Source organism: Triturus cristatus, chromosome 7, assembly GCF_964204655.1.
Source record: "Triturus cristatus chromosome 7, aTriCri1.1, whole genome shotgun sequence".
NCBI classification, from domain to species: Eukaryota; Metazoa; Chordata; class Amphibia; order Caudata; family Salamandridae; genus Triturus; species Triturus cristatus.
In genome coordinates this window covers 1,729,461,433-1,729,481,032 of record NC_140590.1, presented here as the reverse complement: position 1 = coordinate 1,729,481,032, position 19,600 = coordinate 1,729,461,433, and the positions used below count along the sequence as shown (strand labels likewise).

The following is a 19,600-nucleotide window of genomic DNA, read 5'->3' as shown; positions in this document are numbered from 1 at the left end:
ATCCATTGCAAAAGAGCTTACCCAGAAGTCCAGAAATATTAAAGCTACTGTCACAATAGGTGTCTATTGATTTAAAAATGGGCACTGTGAGAAAGACATAGCCAAGCAAGATGTGGTGGCAGGAATTATTTTGTGTTGCTCCAGCTAACCAAAGTAGTTAACTTCTTGACATACTTTTCACAAAGGAGGGCTGGCCTGCTACCACTTTGTCAAGGAAATATGAATTCCCATAGGGGCAGAGGATATTTCCTCCTGGTGAGTCTCTGACCTCCCGACAGACATCAGGTGCACAAATGTATGAGGAGGTGTATTGGGCCTCACATAAGTAGACTCTTGCAGCCTGAGTCCAACCAGATCTGGAAGTAGAAAGTTATGTAGAGTTAGGTAAGTATTTTGTCAACAGTCATGTCTCAGAACTGAGGGCTAAATTCACAAAGGGCCTCTGCCTGTTGTGGCCAGTATGCCTCACAGGTGGGGAAGGGGTGGGCATGGGGGGTTGCTGGGGGGATGGGGTTGTGGGGTGAGTGGAGTCATAACATTGTTTTTTTTTATCTTACCTTTAGACCGGAGACTGCGTCTCCTCTGTTCCTGCACTCCTGCGTCCGACAGGAACAGGAAGCAGGAAGCCATGCTCCCCCCCCAAGCCAATCACAATGCTGCAGTGCAGCAATGTGATTGGTCTGAGTGCCCTGACACATCACTCAGCCAACGGCTGGAGGGGTGGGCATGTTCTCCATGCGGGCTGCAATGCAGCCTGCAAGGAGAAGGAGAAAGTGTGCATGACTGGTTTGGGCAGCCCGAGAGTCACTGCGCACTCAGGAGTGGGCAAACTACTACTCCCCTGCCGTGCTTCGTAAACAGGGCAGAGCAGTCCACCAACACGCCCGGCCGCAAACAAAACATAAAATGGTAATAACTAAAAGTTATTACCATTTTATGGTTTTGCTTCTTGCACTGCGAGAAAGCAGTGGGGCAATGCTCCTACGCCATAGCAGAGGAGCCGCCATTGGCCTCTGCACAAGTAGTGGGGCTCCACAGTCATGGCAGGACATCTGTTCTGCAGTTCTCCATTGCAGAGTTCCTACCACAAGTGTGAGGCCCCTGCCAAGACAGCCTGGCAAAGGCCCTTTGTGAATCAGCACCCGAATGCATATGGAAGTCAGATACCAGACATAGTAAAACTGCAGTGGTGTTTGTGAAATACAACTCCAGGGACTGCAATATGGACATGCAAGTTTGAATAGCCTTAACTGAACAGTAGACCATGAACTGGTGCTGCATGTACGATGTCCTCGCAGAGTCCACCAGTCATTGGATACATGGACATCACACAGACTACACAAAATCCAAAACACACAAAAATCTACATTGATGTATGATTAAAAGAAAAACATAAGTTATGGAAGCTATAGGAAATGGCCATCTTCTGGATGAGTTTCCACTTAATCGTTTTGCCCTATCTTCTGTACTATAATTAGGGGTGGGTGCCGCGTAATTTCCTGTAGCATAATATGTTAAATTTCAGCAATTCCACAACAGGCAGAACCTTGCACTTAGAGCTATTTTCTTTTTGCAAAATGCACCCTTGTGTCCAAAATGGATCCACAGATGCATTTTGCGCAGACAATCATGCTAAATGTAACATAACACATTTTGCGCAGACAATAATGCTAAATGTAACATAACACAATCAGAAGTGACCAGCAGCCGCACACAGTCATTACGTTCATTACTACTGTGTTCCTGCATTAGGATGTTTGCTCCAAATTATTCATAGTAATGCAAAATGATGTAATTGTAGAATTTTCAATAATTGTTTTTCAAAAGAATAACATGAAACTATAGAAATTATTCTGATTACTAAAGGTGCAATTACAATTCCACCTAGTCCAATCTAGAACTTTACTAACAAGGAGTAAAGTGACGATACTCCCCCTTTGAACATGGTTACATTTAGAAAGTTACCTTTTCCCTGCTTCAATTTGCTTTAACTATCCAGAAACTCCTTACCTGTTTGCAGCTCAAGAATAGATGTGAAGGAGGTGTGTGATTCCTCTTAGGAGCACACCATGGGCTGACCTAAATGGCTCCTCTGAGTTAAATAAAATATGTAGGGCAATAGATGTGGCCATTCAAATCCTGCCTGACACTGACACATCTGTTTAGCCACATGTAACACTTCAGCACACTTAAGAAATAGAGAGTTGCATGCCCGGATAATTCTTCAGTATTTCTTTGGATAGGATAGGATAACCATTTATATAGCGCAACGAATGCCGAAGCCTCTTGGCGTCTTAGGATCGCAACTCACAAGGGAGAAATTTGGGCCTACTCCTTATACAGGTCAGTTGTGATAGGACAGGGATTTCACTTCTGGGAGGAATGCGGGATCAATGGACTTCCTTGTGCTGGCTCTTTTATTGAGCCAAAGGGCTTCTTCCTTAGCTCCTTGGCCAGCTGTTTTTTAATTCCAAGGGCAATGCTTCAAATTATATTCTTGTTTTCAATCACAGTGCCTCTAAGTGTTACTTTCTAACTATTGTCCAGCCAGATAGCATATGTCATGAATTAGAGTCTTTCTATAGAGCTAGATGGAAGCAAACTGACTGACAAAAAACGATAAATGTCTGGTGCTCCAACCTGGTTGGTTTTCCACTGGGAAACAATCTTTACCTCACAGTCAGAACAGCAACCAGCCTAAAGTCACTACCCCAAGTGTGTTGTTTCCACGTGTTACTTTACAACGCAAGCCTTGCAGTATGAGGTGCGTTTTAGACGGGAGTTGGATTTTTAAGTCTAACATCTCCCCTACTGTTGCATAGACTGGAGTTGGAATAGTAGTTTATAGTAATACAAAGTCCAGTGGCCACTAAAGCAAGTCATTGTAATGACTTGCGTGGTAAACACATGGTAACTTTGCATTCGGGGTAGTGACTGTGTTGTAGAGGCATGTGGGGTAAATGCATGCAGGGTTCCATCATAGAACCTTTCCACCTCATTAATTGGTGGAAAAAATGCTGTGTCTGCTGGCCAAATGCCGGTGTCTATAGTGTTCCAACACCTTCCCTCTGTAGAATAGATATGCTCTGCTTTTCCACAAGAAGAAAACATTCCATTGCACTGGATTTTCAGTCCCCACTTCCTGTTTTGAGGCTTTGTCTTTGGAAAGCGATACGGTACTGGAAGTAGTACAGAAGCGCAATGGCTGCCTCTCACAGGTCTTACATGTTAGAGAACAGCGCTGGGTGTTTCGCCTTGGGACATGGAAAAACGGATTGAACGATGATATCCCATGGCTACAAATGAAGTAACTTCCCTTAGCGCTCACTAAAACATACACTTTAACAGTACCCATTATAAAGACAAAAACACAAACAATAGACACAGTAATACATGTGAATAGAGCTATACGTAGTTTCCCTTACTCCCTAAAACTAGAATCATCTTGATCAGCAATCATGCGGTAGCTGTAAAATCAACTTGTGCACTAATTGTGGGTTTAACCACACCGTCACCCTGACTGTAAACAATCTGGGTTTGTTTTCTCTTCCTTTCTTCTGTGTAAATACTCGTAACTGCTCCCGTCATGAAATAATACTCATGAGCAGAGCACATGTTCCCCATATTTCTATATAACGTGTCTACACACGTTAAATCACTCCCTTGTATCTCCAGAAACTATGGCAGGCGCTTTCATTGGACCACAGCTGGTCCCGCCCCACCCCAGGCAATCACCTGAGGTAATGACGGGACACAGGAAGCGGCATGTCATAGAGCAGCGCCATGTGCTGACACACCCCCACGAGGGTCAGGCAACAAACAGGCAACGTGCAGTCCTTTCTGCATGCTTCGCTCAGGACACAGGAAATGCAGCATCATCACAGTGCGCCACGCTCACCTGAAACCCATATTGCATGCCACGATCCCACCCAACAGTATAAAAGCTTGCTGCGCACTACACTTAATGTCACCGGGGAGGAGGCTGGACGCATGCAGCACTAGGTTTTCTAGCGGGGAGTACGCCTTGAACTGTAAGTCGTTGTTCTGATTTCTTCTTCCAACAGGTTGAAACTATAGTAGACCAAGCACGCCCTGACGGTTTTTTCTGCTAACTAATTCAGTATCTTTGATATACCTTCCCAACCAGTCTGGTTTTTAACCCTTTTGTCTTCATCCTTTATCGTCTCCCACCAGAATGTGGCCACAAGGATTTCCCCCCTACCCCTCCCATGGGGCAAATAGGTTTTTCCAATAGGGTAAGACTTCTATATTTGTTTCACATGAATGTCAGAGTGAACACAGATGCCTGACACTCATATAAATTTTTCACCTTTTTCACTTTAGGAGAGAGCAGTAAATATGGAGCGTGACTGTGCCACATCAAGGTCTACCGAATGACAACCATTTTGAGTATTATATGTTTGTCTCACCCCCTCTCTCTTATAGGTTTCTCTAAACAGGTGGCAGCTGGCTATAGGCCTACGCCCCCAGTGGTAAGATTGGAGCCCAATATTTAACCTCTTCAGTGCCCATGATGAGATGGTCTCGTCATGGGCAGCGGTTGCGCTGTGCCCATGACGAGACCATCTCGTCATGAACCCCGCCTGCTAATGCAATGGCCGGCACAGGGCGGGGAAAGGGCGTGGCACTGAAGGGGTTAAGGTCCTGACGAATGCCACGTACCCAAGTAGACAATACAGGCAGAAACATGTTGACCCCCTATTAACAATCACTGATTCACAGCGGCGACGGGATGATAAGGTCCCCACTCACCGCACTTATATATTTGAATCCCACATAGTCAATCAATCAATCAAGCCATTTATAAAGCGCACTACTCACCCGGAGGGTCTCAAGGCGCTGGGGGGGGGGTGCCGCTACTGCTCGAACAGCCAGGTCTTGAGCTTCTTCCTGAAGGGGAGGTCGTCTTGGGTCAGGCGCAGGTCGGTCGGGAGGGAGTTCCAGGTCTTGGCGGCCAGGTAGGAGAAGGACCTTCCTCCAGTTGTCGCTCTTCGGATGCGGGGGACGGCGGCGAGGGCGTGGCTGGTTGATCGGAGATAGCGTTTGGGAGTGTAGAAGTTGAGGCGGTTGTTGAGGTAGCTCGGGCCTTGGTCGTGTAGGGCTTTGTGTGCGTGGGTGAGGAGACGGAAGGTGATTCTCTTGTTGACGGGGGGCCAGTGCAGGTCTCTCAGATGTCCGGAGATGTGGCTGCTTCGGGGGATGTCGAGGATGAGTCTGGCTGAGGCGTTCTGGACCCGCTGGAGTCTCTTCTGGAGCTTGGCAGTGGTTCCGGCGTAGAGGGCGTTGCCGTAGTCCAGTCGGCTGATGACAAGGGCCTGGGTGACCGTCTTCCTGGTCTCGGTGGGGATCCACCGGAAGATCTTCCGTAGCATGCGCAGGATGTTGAAGCAGGACGAGGAGACGGCGTTGACTTGTCTGGTCATGGAGAGGGAGGAGTCCAGGATGAAGCCCAGGTTTCGTGCGTGGTCTGTCGGTTTGGGTGCGGTGCCCAGGGCGGGGGGCCACCAGGAGTCATCCCAGGCGGAGAGCGAGGAGCCCAGGATGAGGACTTCCGTCTTGTCTGAGTTCAGTTTCAGGCGTAACCCCATAGAATAAAAATTGTTCAGGTATACTATGATGGTTTTTAAATTCACTCACTCCTTTTTTTGTTTGGGCCCCCACTTAGTTTAGAAGTGCATCCCTGTCTTCAGGTGTATGCCCGCCCTCTATCAAACGCGGTTTTTAGAGGGCGAGGACTGGCAGATGATGAAGCATGACACCTGGTGGTGTGTGATGCCAGTCCGTCAATTCTTGTGATTTGCCCCTACTAAATTGGGCATCTTTTAGACACAACTAGGGACGGTCCTTTCTGTGGTTCATAGCTTTGGTTGGAGGCTGACCGTTCTCTAGTGCCCTAACGCCTCTAGTTCCCTTCCCGGGCCAGACCCTGGGTGTAACTGAGGTTCTTTGCTTTGTACAGCCTCTTGGCTGTGGGAACATTAACTAGGGCCTACTCCACAACTGGGAGTCTTTCGAGGACTGTATTGGATAAAAGCCAAACGTCCCATATACTATAATTACATTGGAAGTCCGTGGTGTAGCCACAATCCACCTCCTTAATAATGGAGACGGAAGTCATGTTTGACGAAGACACCTTTACAGAAATACTGAGAACCCCCTCACTACTGGCAGAAACAGTAGTAGCATGCACCGTAAAAAGCTCTTACGAATGGGAAGCTCTAACAACCAAGAAGAAAGAACAGATAAGAACAGCTCTTCATGGAGCTTTTATGACAGAATACCTGAGGAAGAACTCCGCTCCCAGGGGCCTGATAGTCACCAACGAACCCAGACTCTTTCTGAACAATAAAGAATTCAGGATCAACTGGTCCGGTATAGCCTGGAAATGTACCAAGGACTGGCTGGCGCTCATTATTAACACGGCAAGACAACTGGCGGATGCCCTTCTTGTTGAGATCCAGCAGAGCGAGAGTCGACTTAAAACGACTATTGATATCAAAATCTTTAAGAAAAAATTAGACGATATCAATAACGACCATCAAGAATACCGGAAATTCCTCACCCAGTCAAAGATTACCAAACTTCAAAAGGATGTCTTGAAATTCAATAGGGATACAGTCTACCCCTATACGACTGATGAGTACTACGACAAGGCTCCAGAACCCCAACCTACAAGGAGACGACAGCAGCAACAACGCCCCCGTCCAACTCCCCTGAACTGGACTTTCAGTTCAGGAGATGAGCGCAGTACATCAGAAAGCGGCGAAGAAGACAATGGAGGTACTACCAACCAAGGTCAACAACAAAGACCGCACCATAACCAACAGATGTACGCCCCTCCAATGAATCCGTATGGATTTTGGCAGCAACCACCGTTCTATCCGCCGAACTTTGGCTATTATCCCGGCCCACAACCTTATTTATCCAGGGGCAGGGGACGAGGCAGAGGAAAACAGAAACAATGGAGAGGACCAAGAGTAAACTGGGAGGAAACCGCGGAAGACCAACTAGGCGCAGTAACAAGGAGCAGGGGCAAAGGCACCACAGCCTCAACGAGCAAACAGACACGAACATAGTGAACCTGAGTAATTACCAACTATCAGGACCTGAACAATCAATAATACAGAAAGGTTTAGGCTTTGTACCCACTCCCTAAAATGATCCATTTACCCTACATACCGAACTGGCACATTTTTTTCGGAAAATCAGACTCAGGGCCTTCTTTGGAGACACTGAAATAAACAAACCGAAGGACGATGGACATACTGATCTAAGAAATAAATCTACCTTTTGTCCACCTATACAATCCATTCCATGCCAGGTTCTGGCTTTTGAACAGGCAGTATTGGCAGAAATTGAAAAGATCGATTTTCACAATCTAAAAGGCTTCCAAAACCTAACCCGGGAAGAAAAATCCGCGATGTCAAATCTCAAAACCAACAGAGACATCACGATTAAACCAGCGGATAAAGGTGGGGCCACAGTGATCCTGGACACAAACGCATACGATCAAGAGTGCCTGAGACTATTAGCCGATGCAACCAGCTATGAGGTTTATCAGACGGACCCTACTGGACGCCTAATGACCAAAATAAAGTCCATTGTGGTAGAAGCCGCCACCAACAACTGGATTACACAACATGAAGCAGACTTCCTCATTAATGAGAACCCTAGGATGCCCAGGTTCTATACCCTGCCAAAGATACATAAAAACAGGGTCCCACCACCAGGAAGACCCATAGTCTCAGGGATCGGTTCCATACTAGAACCCCTATCCCAGTTCTGTGACTGGTTCCTGAGACCTATTGTCCAAAATTCAAGAACCTACCTACGGGACACCAAGGATGTTCTCTGTCTCCTACATGACATGCCTATCAATCATATGGAAGACACCCTGGTCACCATGGATATTGAAGCACTATACACCAGTATACCACAGGAGCGCACTTTGCAAGTGGTAGAGCAAATAATTCTAAACCAAGATTGGAACTATGTCACACCACAACACTTCATAATGGAATGCGCAGAACTGGCACTATGTGAGAACTTTTTTGAATTCAAGGACGTGATATACCACCAGATCAAAGGTACTTCAATGGGGAGCACATTTGCTCCCAGTCTGGCATGCCTCTACGTACACCAATTTGAGGAGGACCATATCTTTAAGGAAACCAACCCCTACCTTGATCAAATCAAAATGTGGAAGAGGTACATCGATGACGTTCTGATCGTCTGGAGGGGTACCAATGAAGAAGCACAATCATTCGTGGAATGGATAAACAGCATTGATCCACATTTGAGATTCACACATACCATCGACAAAGAAAGAGCAATATTCCTGGACCTTGAAATCAACCTATCTTCAGAAGGCCTACGCACAAGAGTTCACAACAAAGCAACCGACAAAAACAGCCTTCTGCTTTTTGAAAGCTTCCATCCCAAAGCTCTAAGACAAAACCTCCCGGTAGGGCAATTTCGGCGCATCCGCAGAAATTGTTCAGAAATTTTAGACTTTCATGAACAAGCAGACACCCTGGAAATGAAACTCAGAGCAAGAAATTACCCCAAAAAATTGGTCAAGAATGCCAAAAAAAGAGCTCGAAACAACAACCGGGCAGCTCTTTTAGAAAATACGCCAAAGGAGCCGGCCAACCGGATGGTGTGTGTCACCACCTTTACCCCAGCGTCCAACAAAATTTAGAACATTATTCAAAAGAAATGGCGCATATTAAACACCAGCGACAAAGTCTGGACCCAACCCCTATTTGCGTACAAACGCAGTAGGAACATCAAGGATGAACTAGTCCATACAAAACCACCAGCCGCTACAGATGACAACCAACTGACACTATGGGGCCACCAACGACCAACTGGACATTACCCCTGTGGCGATTGCGTATCATGCCAATTCACAGCCACCACAAAAGAAGTTGACATAGGTACTGAGCGGCCATGGACTCAGAAGAACTTCTCTAACTGCAACACAAAAAATGTAGTGTACCTACTCAAATGCCCTTGCCAACTCATGTATGTTGGCATGACTACTAGGCGTGTAAAGATCAGAATTAGTGAGCACCGGAGCACTATCAGAAGGAAGAAAGATAACACCAAATTAACAAAACACTTCCTTGAGAAAGAACACTCTGATAAAGATCTAAGATGGACGGTACTGGAAGTAGTACAGAAGCGCAATGGCTGCCTCTCACATGTCTTACATGTTAGAGAACAGCGCTGGGTGTTTCGCCTTGGGACATGGAAAAACGGATTGAACGATGATATCCCATGGCTACAAATGAAGTAACTTCCCTTAGCGCTCACTAAAACATACACTTTAACAGTACCCATTATAAAGACAAAAACACAAACAATAGACACAGTAATACATGTGAATAGAGCTATACGTAGTTTCCCTTACTCCCTAAAACTAGAATCATCTTGATCAGCAATCATGCGGTAGCTGTAAAATCAACTTGTGCACTAATTGTGGGTTTAACCACACCGTCACCCTGACTGTAAACAATCTGGGTTTGTTTTCTCTTCCTTTCTTCTGTGTAAATACTCGTAACTGCTCCCGTCATGAAATAATACTCATGAGCAGGGCACATGTTCCCCATATTTCTATATAACGTGTCTACACACGTTAAATCACTCCCTTGTATCTCCAGAAACTATGGCAGGCGCTTTCATTGGACCACAGCTGGTCCCGCCCCACCCCAGGCAATCATCTGAGGTAATGACGGGACACAGAAAGCGGCGTGTCATAGAGCAGCGCCATGTGCTGACACACCCCCACGAGGGTCAGGCAACAAACAGGCAACGTGCAGTCCTTTCTGCATGCTTCGCTCAGGATACAGGAAATGCAGCATCATCACTGTGCGCCACGCTCACCTGAAACCCATATCGCATGCCACGATCCCACCCAACAGTATAAAAGCTTGCTGCGCACTACACTTAATGTCACCGGGGAGGAGGCTGGACGCATGCAGCACTAGGTTTTCTAGCGGGGAGTACGCCTTGAACTGTAAGTCGTTGTTCTGACTTCTTCTTCCAACAGGTTGAAACTATAGTAGACAAAGCACGCCCTGACGGTTTTTTCAGCTAACTAATTCAGTATCTTTGATATACCTTCCCAACCAGTCTGGTTTTTAACCCTTTTGTCTTCATCCTTTATCGTCTCCCACCAGAATGTGGCCACAAGGATTTCCCCCCTACCCCTCCCATGGGGCAAATAGGTTTTTCCAATAGGGTAAGACTTCTATATTTGTTTCACATGAATGTCAGAGTTACCTTGAAGTTTCGCTTTTAAATACATTTTCAGATGAAATAATGTTTGTTTTGACTGCAAACCCAATTTATGGAATCTGTTAAAAATATATGCATGCTCCAAAAACCCAAAGCTGTTGTAATTACAGTGTTACAGGTGGCTATACATACTGTTTGCTAGTTCATCTATTCCTTTTACTTTTACAGCATTCCAGTGAGACCCTCGGAGCCTGGTACCTCCTGCGGTTCCTACAGCAACAAAGAGATCTTTCCTCTTTACTGCAATAACAAAGCCAAGTGGATCTGTGAAAAAGAGGTGATCCAGTTCGACAAGAGATGTTTCAGCAGCAGCTAATAATCCCAAGAACAGAGCTGAAAAGTTCTTATGAATTTTAGTTTAAATGTGCACTGTTACTCTGTTATGTGTTACTGCCGGAAATGTGTTTAAAAATAAACATGCCGTTTATGAAGCTTGAAAATATTGAGTTCGATGTTCCGCTTGGAGATATCTAAAGTTGTGCTTTTCTTCCAATGTTTAGATGTTTGTTCTTTCTGGTGGATCCTGTTGTTCTGTCAATGCTTTACACACAAGCCAATAGCTTGCTTGGCTCTCACATTATGAAGGCAAAGCCGACTGTCTTTCCCAAAGTGGTTTCTTCTATGGTTCAGCGTTCATGCCATCCAAAGGCTGCTTCATAGAGCTGAGAAGATGTTTTAAAACAATGTTAGTTGTGTGGCCTAAAGAATCCCTTATATAGGATATCTCACACACCATGTGCACAATCAGGCAGACAGTGTGAGATGTGTTCTGGCACAACTACCTCTTTTACCGGCCACCACACTTCCATGTATCTACTGTACGTTAGATTGTACATTAACAATTCTATGTTGTTAAGGTAAATACAGACTAAAGATGACCACGAAATGTATGGAAATAGCATTCATCAACAGGCAGGGCAGGCTGGCGAGATTCGTGGCCCAATTGCCTCAAAAAATACAGTCACTATATGTGCTTTTGTGCTTACACCGCAGCGGAGATGGGGTCTAATGGCTAAAGCTGCTGACTTTAGAAAGCAGACACCAGGTTCGAGTCCTGGCCTTAGTTTCACATCTTTTGATACAGGTGTTGTGTAATATCTGGTATCCCCACGGTATCGTGTATCCCCTGCTCTTCGGCACTTTTCGGAAACGAAACTCAGCCCGGGCAGGTTCAGACAGAAGCAGCTGATCACTGCTCGGGCTGAGTTAGGGGATACACGATTCAACAGGATGCCGAACTCGGCTGTGGTGATAAAGCACCTGATTCTTTTGAACGAAGAGAGACAGACAGAAATAAACAAAGAGAATGAATCGTAATGGAAATAGCAATCAATTAGGTTAATAAACATTGTGAAAGCAAATAACTGTTGCTGAAGCATATCGAATCGTAACGAAATAACATGAAGGGAAGTGAATAGAACGGCAGGGGTTCAAATAAGGGGAAAAATAATATCAAAACGAGCGAAAGATTAAAGGGTAAAGGTAAAAAAAAAAGGCAAGGAAAAAAGCAAAGTATTAAAAGGGGGCTAGAAAGTGTTTTGATTTTCATATAATAAATATGTTACAAGGTGTTAATGACAAACATTTAACTTGCACAATAAGTTGAAAAGCAGTGCATGTTTAGTTTGACTCATACAACATACTTGGCATACCAGCTGCCCTATCTTTTTGTGTCCATGCTAATTAAACAAGCATGGGCAATGCAATCGGTCTCATACTTTTGTGAAGGTTAGATCTAATGGCGTTGTAAATGACACTATTTTTTGCTTATTTTTTAGGTCGAGCATGGGCAGCGCATGCGCTACTCTGTGGTATGATGTATTGGAGCATGGAATAGAAGCCCCGCCCACTCTCCTCCCATATTTGCCATTGGCTTTTGTCATTGGCCTTCATAAATGCTGGCTTCTGATTCGTTAATAGGCTTGTCAGTCCTTCCTTAGTACCGCCTTGTCTTCATTTGTAACCTCCCATGAGGACTGGCCCTTTTACTTCGGTTGTTACAAGGTACGTCTTTTTTAGTCTGTAAGCATTTTATGCGTGCTTTCACTTTCCAAGCAGCCAGGGATAATGGAGGCCGCTATGAATACGTCTCGCATTTACAAGAGATTGAACTATTGGCATTGTAAATGACGATGCCTTTTATTTATGTGTCATTTAGCAAAACAGATAAATAAAAGTCATTGTCATTTACAACGTGAATAGCTTAAACTCGGGCAAATGTGACACCTATTGCATTGCAAATGCTTGTCATACATCGTTCCGGGTGCACACTGGTGGCACACATTCTGATGTTTGTTTCTCACATTGCTGGTTTTCGTACGCAGATACTGGTGCACGCTCGTGTCTCAGGCTACACAGCACACATTCTGGGACTAGTTCCCTTACTGCCTTTGTTCGTACACGGATCCTGGTGCACGCTGGTGGCTCCATGGCATACATTCTGGTGCCAGCTTCCTACTTGGCAGGTTTTTGTACATGAATTCTGGTTCACGCTCATGTCAATCACTGCACAGCACACTCTAATGCTGGTTTTCTACATAGCAGGGCAGGTTTTCCTACACAAATCCTGGTGCGCGATTGTGTCGCATGCTGCACAGCACACTCTAATGCTACTTTTCCACATGTCTGGTTTTTATGCACAGATTCTGGTGCACGCTCATGTCTCATGCTGCACTGTACACACTAATGCTGGTTTTCCACAGGGGTATTTTTCATGCACTTATCCTGGTGCACGCTCATGTCTCACTTAGCACTGCACACATTTTGATGCTGGTTTTCATACACGGATCCTGGTGCACGCTTGTGTCTCACGCATCGCAGCACATTCTAATGCTGGTTTCAAACATGGCTGGCTTTCGCGCACAGATCCTGGTGCACGCTCGTGTCTCACGTTGCACAGCACACACTAATGCTGGTTTTTCACAGGGCTGGTTTTAATGCACAGTCCTGGTGAATGATCATGTCTCGTGCTGCACAGCAAACTCTAATGCTAGTTTCCCACATGGCTGTTTTTTCCACACGTATACTGGTGCACGCTCATGCCTCACACTGCCCAGCAAACTCTAATGCTGGTTTCCCACAGCTGATTTTCGTGCACTCTTCGCGGTGCACGCTAATGCTTCACGCTGCAAATCACACTCTAATGCTGGTTTCCCACAGCTGGTTATCGTGCACTTTTCCTGGTGCACGCTAATGCCTCACGCTGCACAGCACACTCTAATGCTGGTTTCCCACACGGCTGGTTTTCGCACACGGATCCTGGTGCACTCTCATGCCTCACACTGCAAAGCACACACTAATGATAGTTTTCATACATGGACCCTGGTGCACGCTCGTGTCTCATGCAGCACAGCACACTCTAATGCTGGTTTTCCATAATGCCTTTTTTTAAGTTTAAGGCACAGGTACTTGTGCACACTTGTGTCTCACGCTGCACAGCACACTTTAATGCTGATTTCCCACATGGCTGGTTTTCACGCATGGAACCTGGTGCACACAGATTCCTCATGCTGCACAGCACAATCTAATGCTGGTTTTCAAATGAGTTTCTCCTACTACAGGCATGTTATGTTATGTTATGTTATGTTATGTTATGTTATGGGGCATTTATTAAGCGCACAGCTACTCCAAGGAGTGTCCCGCCGCTGATTTAACCCAGACACAGAAAGCAAACTGACATCCCCTCCCATTTTAGTTCTGAAAAAGCCAAGTTTTCACACCCTTACGAAAGTTTAAAAGGTCGCATTCCTGTTGCAGCTTAAAAGGAAGGCTTTTCCATAGCTTTGCTGCCACCACCTGAAAGGAGCGACCACCTTTACGAGAAAGGAGAAATTTGGGCACATTTATTAAATGTTGTGAAGATGAGCGAAGTGTTCTGAAGGGTTTATATAGCTGAATCCTGTTTCTAAGATATGGCGCACCAATCTTATTTATGGCTTTAAACGTTAAGACCAAGGATTTAAAATATACCCTTTGTCTTACTGGCAGCCAATGTAAGGTACTCAGGTGTGAGGACATATGGTCTCTTAGCCCCACTGTCAAAACTGCCCTGGCCGCAGCATTTTGAACCACCTGTAAACGATTCAACAGATAGTCTGGAAGACCCAGATACAGTACGTTAACATGATCAAAGCCTGGACAAGTGTTTTCTTATGCGCAATTGGGAGAAGAGGGAGGAAATTTTGCATAGTTTTCAGCAGTCCAAAACATGTACCAGCCGTAGATTGGACCTGGGTTTTCATCGACAGATCGGAATCAATTTTTATTCCCAAATTTTTTGCCGTACATGCCGGCTTTGCTTGGAGGGCGTAATCTCTTGGCCACCATTGGCGCCATTCATTATCTGGGGTATGTCCAAAAAAGATAATTTCAGATTTATCTTGTCGGAAATGGCCCTTTTTGCAGGGTCATCCCTAAGCTTTTTGCCTTCCTCCTGGATTTTTCCTAACCTGTTTTTGTTGGCTTTATGACTCTGGGCACTTTATCACTGCTGATCAGTGCTAAAGTGCATATGCTCTCCCTTTGTAAATATGACTATGTGAATTGGTATATCCCTGATTGGCTTATTTGGTTTACCTGTTAGTCCCTAGTAGCGTGGCCTGTGTGTGCCCAGGGCTTGTAAACCAAATGCTGCTGGTGGGCCTGCAGCGCTGGTTTGCGCCACCCACAGAAGCAGCTTGTAAAGCATGTCTCAGACCTGTCACTGCAGTATCTGCGTGCAGTCCAGAACTGCCATCTTGGCTGTGAAGTGCACCCACTTCCCAGCCCCTGAACCTTCCCTTGGCATCATGTCAGCCACCCCTATGGTAGCATTTTATGTGTAAGGTAGGACATGCTCTGATGTGTGTAGCATGTCCTAGTAGTGAATTACACCCAATTTCGTTTTTCACTACTGTAAGGCTACCTGTTCTCCATAGGCCAGAATTGGAGGTTTTGGCTATTACATTCTATAGTCCTAACTGACCCACAGAACATGGTAGAAAAACGAATTTAGTATGCCTGAGCTCAGAATATTAAAATACATCTTTTAGTGAAGGTTATTTTTATATTCTGTGTTTGAAACTACCACTTTTAGAGTATAGGTACTTTCTTGCCTAAGCCTTCCAGTGTGCTCTGCTATTATGTGTATTGGCTGTCTGGTTTTGGAGGGACAGGGCAGGCTGAGTCAGACCTAGGTTGAATAGAGAGATCTGCCTTGGTGTGAGGGGAGGGGTAGCTCCTGCACTTGAATAGGGCTGTGCCTGGCAACGTGAATGCTGGCTCCACCTCCCACTGTGCTTCTGAAGGCAGACCCCCTCTTTCTGAAAGGAAGGATGCAGCCTAGTAAACAAAGTGCTCCAGGGCTGGGCAGAACTGGTTCTGGCTGGGTTCAGAGACTTGTGGCTCCTAAGAACAAAGACTTTGGGGGTATAAATATTTGTGCCCCAACCCCTGCAATTTGTATTGCTCCTGGACAACAAGAAGAACCTCTGTCCGTGTAACTACAGGAATCTGCAGGAGAAGGACTGTCCTTGTGCTTGTGTGCTGTTTCTGGGACTGGCCAGCAGTGGTTACTACTGGACTTGGAAGAAGAGGAAAAGGACTTTGAAGGAACTTTTATTTTGTGGCTACAGCAAGGGCTAGAAGAGAGCTAGACACCTGCAGGAGTCTCAGGCACATCAGACTCCACCACCAGCCTCCTGTTTACTCCCAGCGAGGATTTCTATCTGCAGGTGTGGTTCCTGTGAGTTCCAGGGCCTCTAGTTCTACTGCTGAGAAAAGATTGCTGAAAATCGTCGCTAACCCCCGTTAGCGAGCCGCTGCAGCTGGTGAGCGTGAGAAAAATCGTCGCTCTGCTCTCGCCGAGCGCTCGCTAACCCCGAAGATTATCGCATCATCCGTCAGCGGGCCTGAAAACGCCCGCTATCCCCGAAGATCGTCGCATCACCCGTCAGCGGGCCTGAAAATGCCCGCTATCCCGAAGATCGTCGCATCACCTGTCTGCGGGCCTGAAAACGCCCGCTATCCCGAAGATCGTCGCAGGGTCTGTCAGCGGGTCTGAAAACGCTCGCTAACCCAAGGATTGTCGCATTGCTTGTTAGCGTGCCCCAAAGCGCTCGCTAACCCCAAATGCTCGCATCAAGCTCATTGCAGCGCGGACGCCGAGAGTTCGCCATTTTACCCGCATCGCATCAGGATCGTCGCTCCCTCGCGGAGTGCCATTTTCTTTCATCGCAGCAAGATCGCACACGTAACAGGCTCGGTGCATCATCCTCCCTTAGCGGCAAGGATTTTATCGCATCACCGGCTTAGCATGAAGAAGTTTGTCGCTTTGTCCTGCCCGCAACCCAGCGCATCATCCTCCCTTGCGGTAAGGATTCAACGCATCGCTGGTTAGTGTGAGGAAATTTATCGCTACAACTCCTTAGCGACATTTTTGTTGCTTTGCTACAGGAACCAGATACTTTGTGAGTAAAAGGGTCGCAGAGACCACTGCATTGAACTGAACATCATTTTGTTCACCTTGAACTATGTTTGCAGCATTTTTAAAGTAACCCTATTTTTCTAGTATTGTGGTTTTTACTGTTATTAGGTCTCGCCTTGCTATCGCGTAAGCGATCGCAAAGCGAGACTATAGGGGCTTTTAAAAGTGCTCCCAAAAAGCGGATTGCATTGCTAGCACGCGCACAATCACGCGCTTGGTGCCGCCATGCACTCCGCTTTTTGGGGATCACTTCAAAGGGTTTGCTCCCCCGCCCCCAAGCGCGCGCTCGCGCACCACGCTCCGCCGGGCTTGTTCTTTCGGCATGCAATCAGGCAAGCTGCTGGGCAACCCCGGAACTTCCTTGTAAGACCCGTGGGGTCCTAGCGTTTTCCCTTTCCGCCGGATTCCCCATCTTCCAGGTAACGCGGTGCGAGATGGTGCTCCGCTAATTTGAGTAATTTAGCTGAAAACTGCTACATTTGTACACTGCTTGCATGTAACATTTGAGGGAGATTATCCGAATTCCTATAGATGGTAGGGGTGGTAGTATTTTGGTGTCTTGCAGGTATTGGGTAGTAGAACGGTGGGCCGCCCGTTTTAGAATTTGTCGCCTGTTGCCCATCAGGATTCTTTATATTTTAAACGTGTTACAGTTAGGATCCATATGAGCAATAAAGTCAATTTCTACTCCATCACGTCCTCTTTCCCGTTGAACATGTTTATTGATCTGTTTCTGGTGTCTTTTTACTAGACTTAAGATCGTGTTTTGTGAGCCTGTCTACGCATAAGGAGGCCACCAGACTAATTTGCTTTATGGCTCAGCAAAGACTTGTTAGTTATTCTCTCCCGCTTGTTAAACAAGCCTCACTTCTGCCCCGGACTCAATTCTGCCCCAGAAAATGGGTTTACAGAAAGCCTTCTCCGAGCGTACAGCCTGAGGCGATGCACCTGGAGCGAGCATCCGGGCCTTGGTTACCCATATTGCTGGATGCGGCTGTCTGTTCACCTGGAGCCCGCCTCGATTATCATATTTTTTTGCAATGATTGAATCCAGCAACTAATGTCTGTCCTTGTAGTCTCCTCCTCACCACCCACGCGCGTGCGCGCGCACACACACACACACACACACACACACGCACGCACACACACAGTCACACACACAATCACTCCTCACTAAAACACACAGGTACACACTTCTTTTTCATATTATTATTATTTTTATTATCAAATATACATAAACAAAACACGTACTCTTGCATGCACACAACAAACACGCATGCACCCTTATTCACATACACGTAGGACAAATACAATGGGGCATTCATTCACACATGCGCTTAAATATGTAAACACTGAGAAATACGCACATACAAGCAACAACAGTTACAATGCATATCACACCTTCACATATATCCTGCTTATGAATACACACATCCATTACCATATTGCAAGTCAGACACGACGAATACAGACAAGCACACACGTATAGTAACATGCAAAAAACATAGCCGTAAACGCGCACGCACACACACATGAACCGACCAAACACACACATACAGAGAGACTTAACGCTCACGCGCGTATCCACATGCACACATTATGCACATACACACATGCAAAAAAAAATCCAGCAAACACACACCCATACACCACACTCACTACACATCGGATTGTTTGGTAATGGTTGTGTACGGAAAATAATAGAGCGTATCATATTCAGTGTTTCTGTTGCAAAGACCTGCCATCTACCAAGCACCCGAAAATGTCCATAGAAGAGAAACTTTCTTTGATGTCACCTCATCAAATTGACCTTATTTTATGGCCACAATTATACCTCAACGAGGTTTGTCTACAACGTTGGCTTCATGCTAATTTTCCTCCTAACTGGGTTAATTGGAATTGGCTCGAACTGTTTATGAATAAGACATGTTGACCTCATTTACAGCGAGTAGTTGAAATCCATAATTTTTCAACGTAGCACCCCTTGCTTTAATGAGCTTTCAAATGCATGCGGAAGCCACGTTTCTTTTCCATTTGCAAAGCCAATAGCCCTCCATTTAACTAATGCGAGACCTATTGCATTGCAAATGCTTGTTGGTCTTGTGATTAAGTCTATATAAATATACCTATTTTTTTATAACTACTTGAGTGGTGTCCCTTTGTAGTGTTCCTCATTGTATTACTGTGTATGGTCATAAATGCTTCACACACTGCCTCTGAGATAAGCCTAGATTTTGGCTAAACCAATTAAACACCTCAGTTAGACAGATGTTGATTTTATTTCCGTCAAATGACTCCTTCTTTCCACAAGTAAAAAGCAGTTGTGTATCGTCAGCATACAAAATAATGTTTGCCCCATATTTTTCGGCCAATAGGCCTAAAGGGGCCATATAGATATTAAAGAGGGTAGGACTCAACATCGAGCCCTGTGGAACCCCTACATTTAAGGCTTGAATGGGACTGGAAAAAGGCGGGGCCCAAATTGTCTGCTGACGATTTCTTAAGAAGGAGGAAAACCATCTGAGAACCGTGCCCCCGATAATACTCTCCCTCAACCTAAGGAGGAGCCTATCATGGGGCACGGTATCAAAGGCTGCTGATAAATCCAGTAATATCAGTACAGCTTTGCCTCCCATATCGAGTGAAGTTTTAATGGTTTCAAAAACTTCTAACAGGGCCGTTACGGTACTGAAATTCGCCCTAAAGCCTGATTGACTGGGGTGGAGCATATGGTTTTCTTCAATAAACTCAGTCAGGGTTGCGTTTACATACTTCTCCACCACTTTAGAAAAAAACGGTAGGAGAGATATCGGC

At 45.7% G+C, this 19,600-nt stretch overlaps 1 protein-coding gene across 5 annotated transcripts in view; it reads left to right on the top strand.

Annotated features, from left to right (window-relative positions):
• Nucleotides 1–10,751, top strand: part of LOC146812910 (C-type lectin domain family 2 member B-like) — a 108,633-nt gene extending 97,882 nt beyond the window's left edge. For all 5 annotated transcript variants that reach the window (XM_085614644.1, XM_085614640.1, XM_085614642.1 and 2 more), the window contains one exon: nucleotides 10,492–10,751. In XM_085614644.1, the coding sequence (XP_085470770.1) occupies nucleotides 10,492–10,639 (148 nt within the window). In that variant the 3' untranslated portion in view covers nucleotides 10,640–10,751. The remainder of the gene's footprint in view (nucleotides 1–10,491) is intronic.
• Nucleotides 10,752–19,600: the final 8,849 nt, after the last annotated feature.